General features: G+C 40.4%; 1 protein-coding gene across 2 annotated transcripts in view; it reads right to left on the bottom strand.

The window, feature by feature from the left end:
* Window positions 1-21,529, bottom strand: part of Wdr64 (WD repeat domain 64) — a 115,450-nt gene that overhangs the window by 31,087 nt on the left and 62,834 nt on the right. For both annotated transcript variants that reach the window (XM_021175403.1, XM_021175408.1), the window contains exons 11-15: window positions 20,169-20,295; window positions 17,101-17,249; window positions 14,579-14,702; window positions 12,045-12,220; window positions 8,729-8,905 (exon numbers count right to left, since the gene is read on the bottom strand). In XM_021175403.1, the coding sequence (XP_021031062.1) occupies window positions 8,729-8,905; window positions 12,045-12,220; window positions 14,579-14,702; window positions 17,101-17,249; window positions 20,169-20,295 (753 nt within the window). The remainder of the gene's footprint in view (window positions 1-8,728; window positions 8,906-12,044; window positions 12,221-14,578; window positions 14,703-17,100; window positions 17,250-20,168; window positions 20,296-21,529) is intronic.

The raw sequence follows: 21,529 nt of genomic DNA, 5'->3' as shown, positions 1-21,529 counted from the left end.
GCTATGGGGGACTTTTGGGATAGCATTGGAAATGTAATTGAGGAAAATATGTAATAAAAATATTAAAAATTAAAAAAAAAATAAATTATTCACTTAAGCAGAATCAGGGGTGAACAACCCATACCACAATTCTGATCAGGTCATTTTTCATTAAAGCTCTTCCACGAGCACCCATTCCCCAAGATCATGAATCTGTAAGCCCTGTCTTTTCATTTTCATCTGCTACCACTCTGGTCCTCCACTTGCACTGAGGTATTTGCTAGCTTTCACAGTAACTTAGCTCCATGATATGATCTTCTCCTTTTGGGATTCATCTTCTCTCCTTACATCCCTTTAGAAACTCAGCAGTTATGTTCTTCAAGAGCTCCCCACCCCAAACTGCTGGCACTCTAAGAGGCTGGCTCTACACCTATCTTCGTATTTCCAGTGCAGAGAACAGCACATGCTATACACTAAGTATTCAGTAAAAAGTACTTCATAAACAAAAGCCTCTTATGAGAAGAGTGTTTATGCACAATATAATTTCTTTCCTAAGTGATTATGAATTTTTATTGGATATTTTATATAATTACATTTCGCATTTGTTTTTTGTTTTGTTTTGTTTTTTTTGGGGGGGGGGTAGAGACAGGATTTCTCTGTGTAGCCCTAGCTGTCCTGGAACTCACTCTATAGACCAGGTTGGCCTTGAACTCAGAAATTCACCAGCCTCTGCCTCCCAAGTGCTGGGATTAAAGGCATGTGCCACCATTGCCCAGCTTACATTTCACATGTTATCCCCTTTCCTGGTATCTCCCTTGGAACAGACCTATCCTATCTCCCTTGCCCCTATTCTATGAGGGTGTTCTCCCTCCAACCTCACTGCCCTGACATTCCCCTACACTGGGGAATTGAGCCTTCACAGGACCAAGGGCCTCTCCTATTGATGCAAGACAAGGCCATCCTCTGCTACCTATGAGGTTGGAGCCATGGGTTGGTTGGTGGCTTAGTCCCAGGGAGCTCTAGGGGTGGGGGGAGGTCTGGATGGTTGATATTGTTCTGTTACTTTGTTTTTTTGTTTTTTTGTTTTTTTTTTTTTTTTTTTTTTTTTTTTTTTTTTTTTTTTTTTTTTTTTTTTGGTTTTTTGAGACAGGTTTCTCTGTGTAGCCCTGGATGTCCTGGAACTCACTTTGTAGACCAGGCTGGCCTCGAACTCAGAAATCTGCCTGCCTCTGCCTCCCGAGTGCTGGGATTAAAGGCGTGCGCCACCACGTATGTACGTAATTTTAATGTAGGTTGCAACAGGATGTGCTAGGATATTAATTATGACAAATATCAAAGATAAGAATAGAAAACCAGAGGTAATTTAAACTTGCATAATGTCTTAAGAGGCACTTTCACCGTACTCTTCTCCTAAGGGCACGTGTGGATGCTATTCATGTGCATGATTGTCTAGAGAAGCTCAAAATTGACATTGGGAGGTGTCTTCCTCAATCTCTCTCCATGTTAATTGTGGGAAGGGTTCTTCCTGCTTGTGGACGTTGTACATCGTGGTGCGGAGCCTAGTGCGCACCACGATGTACAACGTCCACAAGCAGGATATTGTTCTGTTACTTTGTTTTTTTGTTTTTTTGTTTTTTTTTTTTTTTTTTGTTTTTTTGAGACAGGTTTTTCTGTGTAGCCCTGGATGTCCTGGAACTCACTTTGTAGACCAGGCTGGCCTCGAACTCAGAAATCTGCCTTCCTCTGCCTCCTGAGTGCTGGGATTAAAGGCGTGCGCCACCACGTATGTACGTAATTTTAATGTAGGTTGCAACAGGATGTGCTAGGATATTAATTATGACAAATATCAAAGATAAGAATAGAAAACCAGAGGTAATTTAAACTTGCATAATGTCTTAAGAGGCACTTTCACCGTACTCTTCTCCTAAGGGCACGTGTGGATGCTATTCATGTGCATGATTGTCTAGAGAAGCTCAAAATTGACATTGGGAGGTGTCTTCCTCAATCTCTCTCCATGTTAATTGTGGGAAGGGTTCTTCAGTTGAACTTAGAGTCTGCTAACTTCGGTAGGCTAGCTAGCCAGCTTTTTCTAGGGCTTCCCTGTGTCCACCTTCTGAATGCTGGGATTACGGTTGTCTGGCATGATGGCTCAGCTTTTACGTGAGTCCTGGAAATGTGGACTCTGGTCTTCATGCTGGTGTAGCAAGCACCATCTATTTAGCCATTGATCCAGCCCCATGTCTGTTGTACTTTACTAATTTATCATCTAATTTAAAGAGGTCATGTTTCAGTTCTTTGTCACTTCTGTACATGACTAGTGCCTTAGTTCCAACTCACTGTAGGCTCATCTTTCTTCTGTTGTTAGCTACATACAGTGTTCCATACAGTATGTGCATGTGTCCAAACCCAGTTCCAGTGACAGAGTTGGAAGAGGTAGGTTAGAATTGCTCTCTGAGGTGTGAGGAATTGTATGTATTAATTTCAAAGCTCTTTAATCTAACAATAAAATATCTTATTGAAACTTCTAATTTAATTAAAGTTCAGTGCTATGCTTACATTTGCTTCAGTATGAGGGAAACAATATCTTCTGCATATTATGATAATCCAATAGACATATTTCAAATTCTATTAGACAAGCTATATAATTTTCTTATGGGCTACATTACAGTTATTTCATTATGGGGCAGGCCTGAAGGCTTCCTTTGATTGGTCCTTTTATAACATACAGTCATCTTATAGGTTTTGGTATCTTTGGTCTTAAAACCTGAGAAGTAGAGATACTTTAAGCTAATATTAGAGTATATTAATAAAGTTAATGAAAATCCATTTAAAACAATCAAAAGACCTAGACGTTTTAAGAACAGAACAAAAAATGGCAGCTTCCTTATTTCCCTGTTTTCAGCCTCAACTTCAAACAGCTCGCATACTTCATCCTCAGATGTATATGCCTGTAAGCACATCACAGAAATAGCTTTTTGAAGAGACTTTCTTTTTTTTTTTTGGTTTTTCGAGACAGGGTTTCTCTGTATAGCCCTGGCTGTCCTGGAACTCACTTTGTAGACCAGGCTGGCCTCGAACTCAGAAATCCGCCTGCCTCTGCCTCCCGAGTGCTGGGATTAAAGGCGTGCGCCACCACGCCCGGCTTGAAGAGACTTTCTATCACGTTGTCTATTTCAATATGTACAGATACTTCTGACAGTTTTTGAAAGGTGTCTGAGCTCTAGTAGTAGTTATGTTTTCCTGCTCATAAACATTTCAAGCATCCTGAGACAATTTTGTGGTAGCAGAGATGTGAGCATAACAAGTACCATGAAGGAGTAATGTCTCTCTCTCTCTCCTTCCTTCCTTTATTCCTTCCTTCCTTCCTTTCCTTTTCTTTCCTTTCTTTCCTTCCTTTCTTTCTTTCCCTTTCCTTTCTTCTTTCTTTTTCTTTCTTTCTTTCTTCCTTCCTTCCTTTCTTTCTCTTTCTTTCTTTCTTTCTTTCTTTCTTTCTTTCTTTCTTTCTTTCTTTCTTTCTCCTTCTTCCTCTTTCCTTCTTCCCTCCCTCCCTCTCTCCCTCCCTCCCTTCCTTTCTTCTTTCCTTCCTTCTTCCATCGTTCCTTCATTTTTGTTGTTGTTGTTGTTGCTGCTGCTGCTGCTGTTCCTGTTGTTACTGTCAGTGCCATGCCCTTGTAGCATAGTTTGATGTTTACAGAATTGCTCTTTCTGCTTAGCACTGTTTTGGCTATTTGGGATCTTTTGTACTTAAACATGAATGTTTTTATGTTTGTGCAAAATTTCAGAGAATAATATACTTGGATTTAATGGAGATAGTATTGAATATGCATTGCATTTACAATATGGATTTTGCCAATCCATATATATGGGGAAAATTTCCATCCCACTTTTTCATCAGTTTCCTTCAATGTAGATACCTTTCACTTCCTTCGTTATTTCTAGGTATGGTAGATTGAATAGGGATATTCCCCACAGACTCATGTTTGAATACTTGGTCTATAAGGAGTGGTACTATTAGGAGGTATGGCCTTACTGGAGTAGGTGTAGCTTTATTGGAGGAAGTGAGACCCTAAGGGGTGGGCTTTGAGGTCTCAGAATCTCAAGCTAGTTCTCTGCCTGAAGTCTATGGACAAAGATGTAGCTCGTCTCCTTCTTCAGCACCATGTCTACCTGCATGCTACCATGCTTCCTACCATGATGATAATGGACTAAACCTCTGAACTGTAAACCAACCCCAATTAAATATTTTTCTTTTATAAAAGTTGCCTTGATCACGGTGTCTCTTAGAAGCAATAAAACCCTAAGACACTAGGTATTTTAAAAATAGGTTTTTAAAAATTCTTTGACCCTTTCATACAATATATTTCTAAGTATTTAAAAAATCTACCTTGAATGGAAATATTTTTTTCTGATTTCTTTGTCAGAAAATTATTGATATGTAGAAGGCTGTATTTTGAATTTGTACCCTGCTGAAAGTGTTTTCTAGGTTACAGATTTTTGGTAATATCTACCAGGTTATTTATCATGCAAATTAGGGCATTTTACTTCCTTCACAGCTTGTATTTTTTTTTCATTTTCCTTTTTTGCCTTATTTCTCATGAAGTAGAATAAGGTAGAAAGGATCAATTATTAGATATTGATTTATTGAACTAGTGATTTGTGGGGGTTGAAATAAGCTGTGATGCAAACAGAAAACTCAGTTCAGCATGAACTCACTGATGCTGTGTCTAGACTTCTGGAATTTGACACCAGGCTGTTTATTGTGAGCCTATTTAAGTATAGTACAACTTAGAAAACAAGTTTTCTGGTATAATAAAGTCCCTAGTGCACAAGGAGGCATAATGACATTGAAATTCAATTCAAAGTAAATGTTATCATGAAAGTGGGTTCTATAGCTTAGGATCTGGAGAGCTTACAGATCAGCAAGCTATAAAGTACATGTAACATCTCTCCTAAGCAGGGGTTCTATTGACTGAGAAACAAATATAAACATAATGGAGTCTGGGATGAACATTCCGGTGCATATGGGTGAGGTCTGGTCCTCGTATTAGCACAACTCTCAACCTTCTGGGTGGAAAACAGGTATTCATTTCCATCATTAAAGAGACAACTCAGTATGATTAACATTCCTGGTGTCTCCAATGCTTATCTGTGAGCACCCATGCCTTCTACAGTGATTTACCTAAAGCACTATGTGTACTGCCTAACTGACAATCATGGCTTCACTTGCTACCTGGGACAGAATGGTCTGGGGAAATAAGGAAACAATGGATTATTGCTCTTAACGATATCCTGACTGTCACATAAGCTTCTTTAAAATATGCTTGCTTGCTCTCCCCACTTTATAGTTTTAGAGTTTAAAATGGGAATACAACACACCTGGGATGCAAGCCTCTCAGGAGCTATGGTAGCTTTGGACTACCAGCAAAATCTACTCTTTTACTCTCATTGGTATAGAGCATTTATTCCAGATTCCTGAAACACCAGCTAAGATTTCAAGGACTACATGGAATAACAGATATCTTTGCCTCACTCCCAATTTTCGAGAGAATGTTCTCAGGCTTTCCTTTTGCATAGTGTTCTTTGTGAAATATTACTTCTATTGCTAGTTTCTGCAGGGCTTTTAGCATGACTTGATTGTTGGACTTTTCAAAGGCCTCTTCTGGATGGATTGATATGAACCATGTTATTTTGGTACTTGTCTATTTCCATGTTGTTTTACATGGCATGCACTAATGTGTATTGAATCAGTCTTGCATCCCTGATGTGAACCCAGCTTGGTCATGGTGTATGACTGTTTCCATCTGTCCTTTAATATGGTTTAAAGGAATCTTTGCAACTACATTTGTCAGGGAATTGCCCAATGCTTTTATTTCATTCTTTTTTATTTTTGTGATTTGATTTTGTTATCAGGGTGACATTGGCATCACAGAATGAGCTTTGTCCTGTTCCTTCCCTTTCAGTTTTGTGGAAGGATTTGTGGAGTGTTGATGTTAGCTTGTCCTTAAAGATTTACTATAAATAAGCAGTAAACCCATGCAGTCTTGGGGAAACTTTTTATTACTGCTGTAATCTCATCCTCAGTTATAGATCTGCTTAAGTCATCTTGATTTAACTTTGATAAGTCACATGTCTAGTAATTACTTTTTTTTAAAGATCTTCCAAGGTATTTGTTTTTGTTTGTTTGTTTGTTTGTTTTCGGAATATCTGTTTAAAAAACATTCCCCAATGAACTTCTCATTTTCTTTGAGATCTACTATAAGATCCTTTTCAGTTCTAATTTTATTGATTTAACTCTTTCCTCTCTTCCTTTTTGGATAATTTGGCTAGGAGTTTGTGAATCTATCTTTTCAAAGAAACAGCCTTTGTTTATTTGGTTTAAAAATGTCCGGATATGACAGTGAAGGTTGTACAACAATTTAAACACACTCAAGGCCTCTGAACATACACTGAAAACTGATTGAGGTGGTAGATTTCATGGCATGTATGTGTGTCATCATCAATTTTAGAAAAAAAATAAAGATTTCTGTATAAAGTTTATAATTGTTTTCAAAATACATTATTAAATGAAATAAGTGAGAAGTTATATATATATACATATATATGTGTGTATGTGTAATATTCTATTTTTTCTTTAAAAAGGAAAGAGAACTAAGTATGACTATTTTATTACAGTCTTTAAAAATAACTCCACAGACATAAACCTGGAATTTAGTATAGGAACAGAAGTTAGCTATTAAGGTTTGTATGAGAGCAAAGTAGTAGGGAAAGAAAAATAATTAGAATAGACTTTGTTTTGTATCTAAGAATAGAAATGGTTGTATAAATGTAATTTTATAGCTATCACATATTTTGCACAGTGCAAGGAATTAAACTAATTAAATTGATTAAATATAAATAATTTATTAGAAATAAATAAATTAGGGCTAGAAAGATGCCTCAGTTGACCAATGACCCGAGTTTAATCCCTGGAACCTTCATGGTGGAAGGAAAGGGCTGACCACTGACAGCCATTCTCTGACTTCCAAAGGTGCTCTATGCAGTCACACACAGATATATACACAGACGCAAACAAAATTTTAATAAACAATAAATTAAAAATGAAACAAGTAAATCTAGCTGGTTAGCACAAGGAATTATACTGGCTGGTTTTGTGTATCAACTTGACACAAGCTGGAGTTATTACAGAGAAAGAAGCCTCCCTTGAGGAAATGTCTCAGTGAGATCTAGCTGTAAGACATTTTCGCACACCCTTAATCCCAGCACTTGGGAGGCAGAGGCAGGCAGATTTCTGAGTTCAAGGCCAGCCTGGTCTACAGAGTGAGTTCCAGGACAGCCAGAAAAAAAGAAAGAAAGAAAGAAAGAAAGAAAGAAAGAAAGAAAGAAAGAAAGAAAGAAAGAAAGAAAGAAAAAAGAAAGAAAGTTGTTACATAAAGAAAAAGAGCTAAAGTCGTGTGCAAGTCACCATATTTAACTCCTAGATCCCAGGAACTGTGGAAGATCTTTCAAGGCACCATTGTCAGACTCCAAGTGGGTCATGATAAGGTCCAGTTTCTTAAGTGTGCAGAGTCTTTGGGAGGAAAGGCATTTCCTCTTAAAAGCTACTTTGTAGATTTGTCAAACCAATGGATCTTGTTTGGCCCCTGGTTGAAGAGATGTAAGATCAGGAAGTTTTGAAGAAATCTGTGATTCTGGCTTGAAGACTAAACATGTTATAATATTAAAGTTTTTGTAAGTTATAGTAAATGTGTCTAGAGACCAACAAGGATGTTGCCAGTTTTGAAAGAATCACTGTTGTTTAGCAATAACTACTAAAACAGTTAAGGTTGAAAAGACTCTACAGATGGCTAGTGTGAGGGACTGGTATGAGGAATGAAAAAAAATCTGGCCACAAACAAAACATCTTTAATACCTAGAAGTTAATTGTACTATTTAATGCATATGTTTTTACTCCTTCATGACAAAAAGTTAAGGAATTCAACTTTGATGCTACTTCATAGGAGAAAACACATGCATGGTTGGAGAGAACCTAGGTCCTGAGGTTGAACCTATGGCTTTTACTGTGCTCACTAGACAGAGTATCAGGCTGCCTTCTCAATTCATATATCTTTATACATGGATTAGAGCAGCCCTCACACCTCATCTGCAAAGTCCCTTTGGATGACAATTAATGCAGAAACTTACAACTAGTCAAATTGCAGAGACTACACAATTGTGGAATGCTGAGCCTTGTGTGAGGCATCTACCTTACAACCCCTCTCCAAAGCTCAGGAACCATTGTGGCAATGGAGGTAGAAAGATGGTAAGGGCCAAAGGCCAGGGAGGAAGAGAGCGAAAGCATCTTCTAAGCAGGACAGGACCACTGCACTCATGAACTCACAGCAGCTGTTGTTGAAGGAGGAAAAACAATCCAGTCTCCATTTTAAGGAGGGGGGGTGTTCACAAGCCCTCACTGCTAACTGAGGATTGATGGACTATTGATGGGTATCTGGGAAAAAAGGGGCAGGGAGAATCAGTTTTCTTAAGGGCATGGTTCCTGGTAGGTTAACCATGCTCTAGCAGATGGTCCCATACTCAGAAGTATATGAACAACACAGGTTATTGAATTTTAAAAAAAGACACAACATTAAGGAGTAGGGAGGTAGAGTGGATCTAGGAAGAATTTTGGAGAGGGGTTGAGGTAAATACGATCAAAAATACATTGTATGGAATTCTCAGTGAAAATACTTTAAAAAAAAGAAATTGAACATACATAATTAGTTTGTTGGGAGGTTTTCTGGACGATTAGCTCAACGTCTGGGAAAGGAATGGCCATCGTCCTTTCTTTCGTTGACATCTTCAGATGTACAATATGGCTCCCATATTGTAGGTAAGGCATGGCGTCCGGCAGCTCCCATATCACCGTGAGGAAGATATCATCTTCCTTTCCCTTTTGAAGAAGAAATTTAGTAAGTGAACAAAAATGGTTCAATGAATTGTTTCCTTTGAGCTGTTCTTAAAAATTGTAAAGCAAACATAGACTGGTAGGTACCCCATTATTCTGTGCCACCAACTCTCAAGCATTGTTCTGCCACTCAAAATGTAATTTTCGTTGCTTCTCACTCTCCATGATAACCAGAAACCTGAATCTGATACCAGGCATGGATGTTTTCAGAGCTCCACATGCACATGCTTTAGGTCATCTTTGTATCTCTTTTGGTTAGTTTGATGTCAAACTGACACAAGCTTGAATCTTTTTAGAAGAGGAAACCTCAAACCCCTGCCCCTCCCATCACCACCACCAGATTTGCCCTGTGGGCAAGCCTGGAGGGCATTTTAATTACTAATGATTGATGTGTGAAAGACCTACTCACTCATCATGAGTGGTGCCACCCCTGGGTTGGTGGTTGTGGGTACGATAAGAAATCAGGCTAAGAAAGCTATTAGGAACAAGCCAGCCTGCGGCACTCTTCCATGGCCTCTTCATCCATTTCTGCTTTGAGTTCTTACCATTGCTTCTTTAAGTGATGGACTACAAGCTAGTTGTATTTTTATTCATGTATATCTATATGTTTGTATGTGTACATGTGTGTACAAGCATATGGAAGCCAAAGACTGAAGTCTGGATCATCCTCAATAGATCTTCCAAGTTATTTACTGAGACAGTAACTCTCAATCAAGCTCACACATGCATAATCTTATCTGAGTTTGTGTTATGATAGTTTATTCTATTATATTTCTGTTGTCTAAGTAGTTATAGTTGGTAATATTGTTCATTTTTGACTTTTGTATGGGCATGAAAGCCAAAAATTTTAAGGCTTGTCCTTTTGCTAAAAGAACAAGGATCCTTCCAGAATGAAAAGTGGCCAGGGCAGGGCAGAGATGGCTCTGGTTGGAGAAAAGACAGGGGTCTGCCTTCTTAGTTCTAATGTGACCTAAGTCTTGGAGGACCGGGTTCCTACTTTCTTTGGTCTTTATTTTTTTCTTCAACCTGTAGATGGATAAAATCTCTTCCATTATTTAAAGCCTTTAGATGTTACATGTGGTTCTATTTTTCTCATCTCATCTCTCTCTCTCTCTCTCTCTCTCTCTCTCTCTCTCTCTCTGTGTGTGTGTGTGTGTGTGTGTGTGTGTGTGTGTGTTGAAATGCTTTGGTCAGCTTTGTTGGGGTAAGAAGAATTTCAGCAATGACCAAGCAGTGAGATACTGGGTTCCAACAGAGCAAGGCTTCAAAGCTGCTGTTTGGCCAGGGCTTAGATCCTGAGGCCTCTCATGATCTAAGTCTCCAAGATCAGAGTCCAGTTTGCTGTGAAAAATTTCGAGTGAAAGAGACAATGGTCTCCACAAGGTTCCCTTGCTTTCACGGTTCACTGAAGTTCTGGTCTGCTTTACACACTCTATTGTCAACTCTGCAATGTGAAATAGGAGGTTCCCTCAAATAGCCCTCATAGATTTATTACTTTCTGTCTTTCAAGTAATTTCTCAATAGTTTAGTCTCTCAACCTTTAATGAGCATCTACTATGGGCAGGGCAAGAATTCAGGTACAAAATGAAGTGTCTGTTTCTTACCAGGCTTAATCTAAGGCTCTGCATAGAGGACAAGCATAACCAACGTGGAAATGGCTAGAGCAGAACTCAATCATTTTTGATATGTGATGGTCCGACATGTCCCAGTCTGACCTTGAACTCATGCTGTAGCTGAGGGTGACCTTGAACTTCTGATCTCTTACTTTCTGAGTGCAAGGACTATATGTGCCACCACACCCAGTTTATGTTGTACTATACATCAAACCTAGGGCTCCCTGTACACTTAAACCTAGCACTCTACCAACCAAGCTGAACCTCCAGTCCAGAATCATGGTTCACTTTGCAGCCCTTAAAGTACGGTGAACATTTGTGATTCCTGCCACTGGGATGATTGATCCTGACAACTTCTAGAAGTCATTTGGCCCTGTGCTTTCTGTGGGGTGCCAAGGCATTCATCCACAGTCAAATTATGGACTATGCAGACAACAAGGGAAGAATCCCTGGGAACAATTTTCCCTCCTTTCTCTCAGCTTAAAAGATACCAGTCATCCCAGCCAATGCTGATGCTTCATCACTGAAATCCTATTCAAGACTTATTTTCTGATCTTAGCTTCCAGAGAATAACAAAAGCAATGTTAGTCCTTGAGGTCTAGCTGACCGGGTGAGGGCCACACAGCCAGGATAAATGATGTTGGCTTCTTTTTAAATCTGAAGAAGGCATTAGTATTCCTAGGTGGTAATAGATTCTCAGGAAAAATAAATTAGCCTATTTCAATCCTCCCCAAACAGCCCTGAGCAGATTGCATCATTAACCTTAAAATACACAAAGTAATTTTGGTGAGAAATGGAAAAAGTGATTTGAGCATCTTTGAATGTTTTATGGGCTGTAAGGGACATAAGCTGCCAAGGAACCTTCCTGAGGAGCAGAGGATTATTGCCAAGGGAGGACGTGAGCAATGTCAGCAGTGACTGATGTATATGTCACTGTGATCTTTCTGACACCCACTTTAGGGGCTCCTGAAGCAAAAATGTGATGGGTTGGATGCTGGGCCTAGGCAGCTGTGCTTTTTGACATTTGCTTGAACTTGAGCCATGTTGGTTCGAGGCATCATAGGCCAGTTGGTGGGTAAGGACTATTCTCACCAACTGGTAAGAGAGGAGTTGAATGGGGTTGTAGAGATGGAGCTCAATCTGTGCATTATTTGCCTAATATGTTTTGAGGCCCTAGACTCAAGCCCCAGCAGCACACAAATTGAGCACGCAGGTATGGTGGTGTTTACCCTGGGGAGGTTAAGGCAGTACAACCAGGAATTCAAGGTCATTCTGGGCTACACAAAACCAGAGCAGAGAGAGTGAGACACATGCACAGAGATATACAGAGAAACACAGAAAGAGAGAGAGAGAGAGAGAGAGAGAGAGAGAGAGAGAGAGAGAGAGAGAGAGAGANAGAGAGAGAGAGAGAGAGAGAGAGAGGCACAGGCACAGGCAGAGAAATGACGATTGCCATTGGATACTCCCTAGGAAGACTATTTGCAGTGCAAACATGGAAGCAGGGTTCATACCTGGATAATCTTGATAGTTCCATTGCGCTCCAAGGCGAGGATGAGGTGCTGTTGCTTCACTTGGGGCTTGAGGAAAAACAGGCGCAACAGGCCATGTTCCTCCTCCACCCAGTCTTTCCCTTCGGGCATCATTTTCATTTCCTGTCCACTGCCAAAGTCCCAGATCTTAACTGTTCCTGAGGGCATGGAGAAAAGTATCTGTGGGTGAGATGGTGTGTACACAGCCAGACTCTTAGCCCAGGGGCCAGTGATCCTGTTGAAATGTATCCTGAGAAGTGCATTTTTGTGGGCCTTGATTAGTCACAGGCTGATTAAAGGAAGCAGCATAGAATTGTGTCTTGAAAGCAATGGGTATCTGCTTTGATTTGGATTAAGTGTCCCCCAAAGGCCTAAATGTTGAATTATGAGTAGCACGTGCAGTTGGTCACACCATCTTCTCTAGAGCCAGCAGCTCTTTCATAGGTGTTCAGAATAAGATGAGATGAGAAGGTGGGGCCATCTGTAGCTCTCTAGTCAAGTCCCTTCTTCTCTAAGCCTAACACCAACTCTCCACATGTCAGTCCTTAGCACTAACACAGCAATGATCTGACTGTGTGCCTCTCTGCCGGGCTACCCCCATTAGCAACATTCATACCCCACCCTTTATTTGCTCATTACTAACACCAAGCATTCATTATACCCAGGATGCTCTGCACAGTGGCAAGAACTACCCAGGGTACCCTGCACAGTGGCAAGAACTCTGGCCTCTCAAATGAAAACCACTCTCTGCACTCAATCACTCTATAGTTTGTAGAAAAGCAATAAAAAGAAATTACCCCTAATGAGCACTCAGGAGGCAGAGGCAGACAGAGCTTGAGGCTAGCCTAGTCTACGGCATGAATTCTAAGCCAGCCAGAGTTATATGGTGAGACCTTATCTTAAAAATAGTCATCGTGTTCATCAGGCGGACACTCATTCCTGGCTTAGGTAATCACTCAGATTTCCTCATCTTGCGGATGCTGACTGTCCAAGCAAGGCAGAGACCAGTGTGTCTGTGTGTGCCTTAAATCCCAGATCTCTGTTGACTGAAATTACAGACAGCATAGAAGGATCAACTGAGACATCTTAGGAGAAACTGAGGATACAGGACTAACAATATAAAAGAACATACGTGCACACAAATAACATTATTGCCAGACGCATATGGGATCACTTAATCTTTATGTCTGACATAAAGGCTATGCTGTTGCTAGGCATCTCCATTACTAGTGATTTTCATATGGATGTGGCCGGTGCCTATGGCATGGTGAGGCTGCTCTGCTCAGCCGTACTCCTTGGGGAGGAACAGTGTGGTCCCCTACACATTGTGTGCCGATGTGCTCCCACACCTTGGCTTGGCATTCATGATTTCATTCCTGCTGGGTTATCTTCTGTTCCCATTTTCAAATATCTGACTTTCACATCAGGTGCCCACTCATTCCATCAAATGCTTCGTGAGGAAGCATTTATTTTTCAAATGTACCCTGGAATAAATATATTCTGCACAGTGTACACAGTTGGCCACACCATCTACTCTAGAGCAAGCAGATCCTTTGTGGGTGTTCAGAACAAGATGAGGAGGAAAGGTGGGGGCAGTCTGCAAATCTCTAGTTCCTACAAGTGCTCTACAGAGGAAGAAATAGGAAACACAGTTACATAGACGCCCCAAAGTCCCCCAAGCTTGATGTGACATCATGGACCCTAGCTATAGAAATATATTCAGTACAGAACTCTAGGCATTCTGCACCAAAGCCGGATGGGTATTTTGTGTGGTCTCCAAAGACACTATGAGTAAAAGTATTGAGGAGGTTGGGAGTGAAGCTCAGATGTAGAGTGTATGAGTAGCATGCATAAGGCTCTAGATTTAATTCTTAGTACACACACACACACACACACACACACAAACACACAACTATGGCAGCAGCAAGAGACCCTAAGTCTAATGACTGTCTTTTAGATAACAGCATGAAAAGGGCATTGGGACAGAATGATTTAGGGCAACATAGCTATTTCCCTGAGGTGGCACACATGAAATTCTCTTCAGTCCTAAGTACAGTGTGACATGGCTTTCCATCATGTATTAATTCATTGTAAGTAGTTAGACACATAAAAACTGAAAATGTAGGTGGTACTCTGTGGGCCAGTATACTGATTTATATGTTTAATGATGAAAAGCTTTGGATTGTATTTTTATAACTAGTTTTAAAAGTTACCATAAAGCAATGGGTTTCATTAGGGTATTTTTATACACATGTCATATGTAAAAGGCTTTTGCACATTGTTGCACCAAACAGGCAAATAGAATGTAAGTTACTGGTTTGTTTTTCACATCAATATCAAGACATTAGTGGCCATGAAAGAAGACTCTTGCTATTCACCTAGGCATAGCAATCTCTCTGGATTGCCTACATGTCAGCCTGATTCATACTTTCCCTTAACCTCCTAAACTTAGACATTTCTACACAAATTCTCAAGATGCTAAAGTGGAGATGTCTCATTCCAAACACTTGTCTCACCATTATATGCTCCTGTGGCAAAAAGATATCCACTTTCGTCAATAGCTGCACAGGTTAGTTCAATACTGAGGCCATGAGGGTCTAGAATTTGGTATATTTGGAGACCAGTCTCAAGTTCCCATACCTATAGAAAAGGAAAACATCAGCAAAACCAGGTATTCCATATATATGCTGCCCTTCATTTCCTAGCAAAGCCTTTACCATTTTCAAAAAAGTCAAAGTAGTACTCTGCACATCGCACACTTTTCCCTGTACCCTGCTTGAGTGTCGGCTTGCTCAAAGGCAAGCTATGAAAGATGACTCGTGTTATCGGTGACTGTGCTGCATATCTGCTGCATATCAAGAAGCTGAGGCAGTCGCCGATTGCAGGAGAGTGGTCACATGGAGGCTTTAGATAACTGGGAGACATGCTTTTGAAGGAGTCCACCCATCTGCCTCTCCCATTCCTCTCTTTCACTTCCTGACTACCATGAGGCAAGAAGCATGCTCCCTCTCACATATTATCACAATGTGTTGCTTCATCAACTGTCCAAAGCCACTGGGCCTGTCCACCGCTGACAGAAACTTCTAGACCCTGTACCAAAGCAGTGATTTCCTTCCCTGTCTTGAGTATTTAGTTTCAGTAATGGACATTACAATATTACTCTAAGGGTGATGAAAAGGCGGCAGCAGGATAGAAATACAAGAATTAACAGTCTTCATTAAGTCCATAGCAGCTTCAACAGTGAGAGGCTAAAAGTGCGGTGAGCAGCATACTATGTGGAGAAATCCTAAAGAAAGAGTTCACTGGTCATTTTAGGAAGTTCTGTGACTAAAAATATGAGACACAGTGACAGCAAAGGGGGTTGTGATAAGAGTCAGATGGACCCTCTGTGAAACAGCAAGGCAGTGTCAGGAAGAGTCCAGAAACATCAATGCTTCAGCAACTCCTCCGCTTGGAAGCATGCAGAGGGCATAGATCTGTAGAGCTATCATCTACATCGCTCCTACTTTGTGGCTGTGCCAAGTTCAGGTGTCAATTTTCTGGTTGGTGAGCAGTTGAACTCCTTGGCAGCTCTTGAGCTGGTGGGAGTTGGGCAGTACACCCCAGAGGGCCACAGGCAGAGAGGGGCACCTTTTTCCCAGGGAATGGATGGGAAGTTATGGCAGCCAGGTGAAGAAAGGAGAGGAAGCAGCTGAATTGGCCACTGCCTGGGAAGTAATAGAGCCAAGATTGAGATGAAGTCAGTCTGGCCCAGAGACTACAGTGTTGTGATAGACAAAGTCCTTAGGGGAGAGAGAGGAATGTGGTTCCCTGCATAAAGGGATCCTGAGATCACCCATCTCCAAGTCTGAGCTACAACTCCTCTCCATTTAATATGGTAGAAAAACTATACTTCTCTCTATCTTCTGTTGGGAAAGATAAGACAGATCATGGGTAAAAGCACATTATTACATGAGTGTAGGATAGGGTTTACTTTAGTCTATTTTATCTGTAGCAGCAGCAGCAAATATATATACATATATATTTAGCAGGTTCCCGAAGGGCAGCTGATTTCAGGTCCATAGGCCTCCTCTTAGTGCATTCATGAGATAACAGTGGAAACCATATACACACACCTCTAGATATCACTGCTAGGTGGTTTCAGTGGTTGTAATGACAGACATAATTAGTAATATATCACTCAACACAGCAATACAGGATTAGAGGTACAGAGCCCAAAGCATGAGTACACACAGTAGACACAGCCAGCCTCATATACCACCTCTATGGGAGCAATAGTAGCTGTGGCAGTCATTTATATTTGAGTCCCATCTTTCCCATCATTAGAATTGAAGACTGTCTAAATGCCCATATCTTTCATGAGATTTTAAATGATATCATAGACTCAATGGTCTTGGCACATACCCTGCATAGAGTTATGGTGCATGCCTATTACATGTCTTCCCCTTTCTCTTTGGCATGCACCCTCTAGTGAAATTAAAATACAAGCTGGTTCTTTCTCCTTACTATATTTCCTTTGACATTTCTATTTGGCTCAGGAAGTAAAGACGCCTACCACCAAGTCAACTGACCTGAGTTCTATCCATGAAACCAACATGGTAGAAGGTGAGAAACATCTCCTACAAGTTGTAGACACATACCCCTTCCAACACAAAATAAATATAGTAATATTTTTAAATTTCTATTGTGTTATCTGGCAGTATTAAACCAGCCACATGGCCTGAACTGGCTTAAAACACTTCATCATGTATTCATGAAATTAAAGAGAGCTTTAATTTCAGTCTGTGGACCACTACATATAAAACTTGCTATTTTACCTAGAAGAAGATAACAATTCAGCCAAGTGGTGCTGGTGCATTCAGGAGGCAGAGTCAGGTGGATCTTTGAACTTGACCTCAGCCTGATCTCCCAACCAAGTTCTAGGACATCAAAGGCTACACAGAGAAATCCTGTCTTGACACCTCCCCCTGACCACCAACACAAAGCTAACATTTCACCTGCTCAGGCTTTTTCTGCCTAGGAAGCCATCACGACTCACCTTGATTATAGACTCTGAGCAGACCGTGAGCACTTGGTGGAAGTACTTGTTGTAAAGCGTGACGTTGACTTCTCGTTCATGAGTGTGAGGAACCTGCTTTGTGTCCTGTATCATCCTGGTCAAAGGATACATGTCTATTACACCAGATCCTGAAGAGGAGGAATGAAAAGAGAGCTGTCACAAAGATGGGTGTGTCTGATGGTGCATCCCCGTAATCCCACCCTCTGGAGACTGAAACAGGAGGACCATGGGTCCTAGGCCAACTGAGTTGCATAGTGACATCACATCTTAAAAATGAAGTAAAGAATGAAATTTTTTTACAAAAGCATTGCATCCCTAATTGTCAGTATCAGAAGTCTGGAATTTCACAGAGGATCTGACCCAACCATCTGGTCAGTGAGATTAGAGTATAAAAGGCCACTGCTTTAGCATTTAATGAGGTGAGAATATAGTTGCCTACATCTCTGACAAACACAGCAAATGTGATTCAGCCAGGGGAAAGCACTCGCTGGAGACTTCATTATCTTTCAAACACAGGTCATTTTGACCTCCACTTTCCTAATTTCATAGTCTACTTTCCTCTTCCCTGCTGTGCCTCTTCAGCATATGCACAGCCTGGCCAGTGATGCAGTCCACCAGCCTTTCACTGAATTGTGGGTTTCTCTGCTTGCTGAAATGGAGTCAGTTCTTCAAGCCAGCAAATGATAACACATGCTGTGAGCATGGTCTGATTAAATATAATGAATGAGAATGACTGCAGGCCAGTGATTACAACATCAATAGTAAAATTAATTTCCAAATCACCATAATAATACATGTAGTTAGCATGGCCAGGGCAAGGAGATGCAGTTAAGTCTCAAAACCATATACCTGTGTTCTTTAGTTTAGTGTAATGTATGGAAATATTGATAATGATAGCAAATAAGCATTCTGTAGTTGTTTGTTTGTTTTTGAGACAGGATTTCTCTGTATAGTCCTGGCTGCTTGGAACTCACTCTGTACACCAGACAGGCCTCAAGCTCAGAGATCCTCCCTCTGCCTCCTGAGTGTTGAGATTAAAAGCATGAACTACCACAGCCCTGCACATTGTGTTGGTTAAATAAAAGCAAAACGTCTTCCTACTTTATTGATGTGGACATAAAGTTGCCCTGTGGGTGCTGTAGTGACTGTCTCAAATCATTGCAAAGAAACTCTCAAGGTCTTAGCAGAAGTTACTGGTTTCTTAAGGTGTTTAGATTTTATGAAATAAGATTATTCATTTGTAAATGACCGAGATGTTTCTTCAAGTAATGTTACTCAATTCAAGTAGCAGTGTCTGGAAACGTGATAGACAGATAGCTATCAGAGCTTCCCCATAAGTCCTTTAACATGATACTGACAGTTAACATAACTTAACTGGCATGTGGAGAGCTGACACTTGTCTACCTTTTTGGCTAGTTGTACTACAATAACAGAAATAATGTAGGAAGAAAGGACAAATGCAGATTCGGGAGTCAGAAGGTCTGAGATTGAATCTCAGCTCTGTTTTAACATTCTACCAGTCAGTTGAATTGTTTGAGGTTGAGTTTTGCCATTTGTAAAAGTTCAATTAACAATTCCTGCCTCCAAGGTCAACTATGCAGATAAAGGAAAAGAAAAAGCAGGCATCAAATAGCTGTCATCATCCTCATCGTCATCATCCTCCTCATCATCGTCATTGTCATCCTCCTCATCCTCCTCCTCATCATCATCATCAGCAGCAGCAGGAGCAGCAAGAGCAGAAAGAACAGCAATTCATGACAACATGGACCACAACGTGTCCTACCAACTACTGAGCAAGCACAGTGGTGTTTTACCCATGGCTCAGAAAGCTACTCTATATGATGTTACTTGATTCTATGCACAAATTAACACACTCTATGTAATCCTAATGTCAAACTGATGGCTGTTCTTTTAATGATCAAGCAGTACCCAGAGCTCAGTGCTTTTTGCAAATTAAGCACCACCCAAAGTACATGAAAGTCAAAAGCATTTATGGCTTTTCTGTTCTCCATTTTCCTCTCTGTCTTGGGATCTGAACCTTCATTACAATAATCAGGATGGAAATGGTAAATCAAGTAACCAGGAGGGCAATTGTCCATGTTCAGAGGTGATATTGGAGTAGAGCCATGAATTCGTTTATTTCAGAGGAGGTCAAATAAAGGAGAGGCATTCACAACTGGAACTAAGTTCTGTTTTACAGGCTGGGAAATTATCTGTTCAGCATGAAGTGATGGTTCACTTCTAACCCAGGAAAAATAAACCACACAAAATTAAAAATAATTATGTTCCCCAACAGAGAAAGCACCAATCATTTCCCTGCCTTAATTAGTCCCCCAGGAAGTCAGAGCCGGTGGTCAGTGGCAGCATGGTTGGGGAAAGCAAGTTTGACTTAGTGTTCCAGAGGGTAGAGCTACTATTGACATAGCCATCTTTCTTCTAGAAAGACAAAGGCTGTGCATGTGAACAGGAGCCCAACCAAATGGCTAACAAGGTTCTTTGTCTTCTCAGTGTATCTGTTGAAAAAAAGAAAAACTAAACACAAACACAAACAAAGCATAAAACAATTTGGCAATCAATGCACATTTTCCTGGATTATCCCCCCCACACACACTGCTCTTTATCTGGAAGCAAAGGCAGTTGAGGAAGTTTTTATCCATTTTACAGAGTGGCCAATTCCTTATCAGAACTGTCTTGCTTCAGAAAACAAGTTCATGCTGGTACATGCGAGGACCACCACCTTATGAAAGTACTAATTCACTGCACCCAAGAGTCAAACCAGAACCCTAGACATAGCCACACCTCCCTCACCCCTTTCTGCTTTATGTGGGCCATGTACTCCTAGGTCATCATCTTATAGAACTGACTCGGTATTTTCATAAAGTTGAGGTTCATCAATTCACATAGGATGATAAGAAATTGAAATACTTTTATCGTTACTAAGCATGCTTAGTCATTTCTTTTTGTGTGTTTTCCTAGTAAGAGTTCAAGAGCTATCTTTTCGGAAAAAAATGTAAAAGACATGAAATTAATTTGTCAGATGCACATACCTGTAATGAGCATGCCGTGGTTGGCATCATATACCATAGAGTAAATCTGCATGTCTCCTGGCCCACCTTGGCTATCGTGGAAGACTTGCAGTACAGACAGAGTCTGTATATCCCACACCCGGAAGACCTGAGGAATCAGAAGCGTTTGCACACATTGTTATACTCACCATTAAGTCTTTAAAGTGAATTATGTTGTAATAAACGTACAGTGAGAAGTGATTTACATTGTGAGCACACAGATGCTCTGATTCAGCTTGGTTCTTGGTTCCCATAGTAACATGGAATAACTGACTACAAACCATTGCTTAAAAGTATGTCCCTAGTCACTGGATTTTTCCCTCACTACTCCCAATACCCAGACAACAGAACTAATTTAGATGTCTATTAAGAGATTAACGGAAAAAGAAAGTATGCTACACGCACAGAATAGAATATCATTCAGCCATCAAGAAAAATGAAGTTACAATAGTCAGAAGAAAACTGGTGCAACTGGAAATCACGCTAAGTGAAATAAAGTAGATTGAAAAAGAAAAAAACTACTCTGTATTTTCTCCTGCAATGAAACTAGACTTTAAATTGAGAGCATGGGTTTATATGTGTATATAGGTCATAAGACTAGAATGGGGATCATGAGGGAGGAGGAAGACATGTCAACAGAAGTCAGTATTGAGAAAGTATCAGAAGGGAGGCTGTCTGAAGATATGGAACCCACGTGGGGACAGAAAGGGGCAATGAATGAGAAAGAAATACAGTAAGAGAGATGCCTGGAGATGCCATTCTTGGGTGATGATAATATGCTGGTGCCTTTGAGAGCTCTACTACAGATGAGGGTATGGCTGCCTGCTGTGTTCTTTCAACAGCTGCAAGCAGAGAATGGCAGTATTCTAGGGAAGGTGCTGGTGCCACAGCTTGGGAGAGTCTCCTGGAGTCACTCAGCCCTGGAGACGCTTAGAAAGAAAATAAACCAAATCGTTTCAGAAAGACTCTGATTTGGTTTAAGGAACAAACATAAAAGATTCTCACTTTCACTAAACAAATCTTAGGGTGACAGAATGGAGTATTTATGAGTCATGGTTAAATCTTGCATATGTACAAGTGAACATAAATTACCAAAAAAAAAATCATGGTCTGGTAGCATTAAGAGTAAAAATGCAGATTTTCCAAACATATTGGGAATGCAATAATTTTAAAAAGGGATTATTTTAGCATTGGAAAAACACTGAATTATGAAACTGATTAAACTTTGAGAATAAAGGGGTGGGGGACTAAAATCACTAGCCACAAAACATCATAGAAAAGCACAAGAAAAGGGCTTTGCTGGCAGCCCTCTGTAAGAAACAACTAATAAGTAATGATAAAGG

This window comes from Mus caroli, chromosome 1, assembly GCF_900094665.2.
Source record: "Mus caroli chromosome 1, CAROLI_EIJ_v1.1, whole genome shotgun sequence".
In the NCBI taxonomy this organism is placed as follows: Eukaryota; Metazoa; Chordata; class Mammalia; order Rodentia; family Muridae; genus Mus; species Mus caroli.
This window is presented reverse-complemented; position numbering and strand designations above follow the sequence as displayed.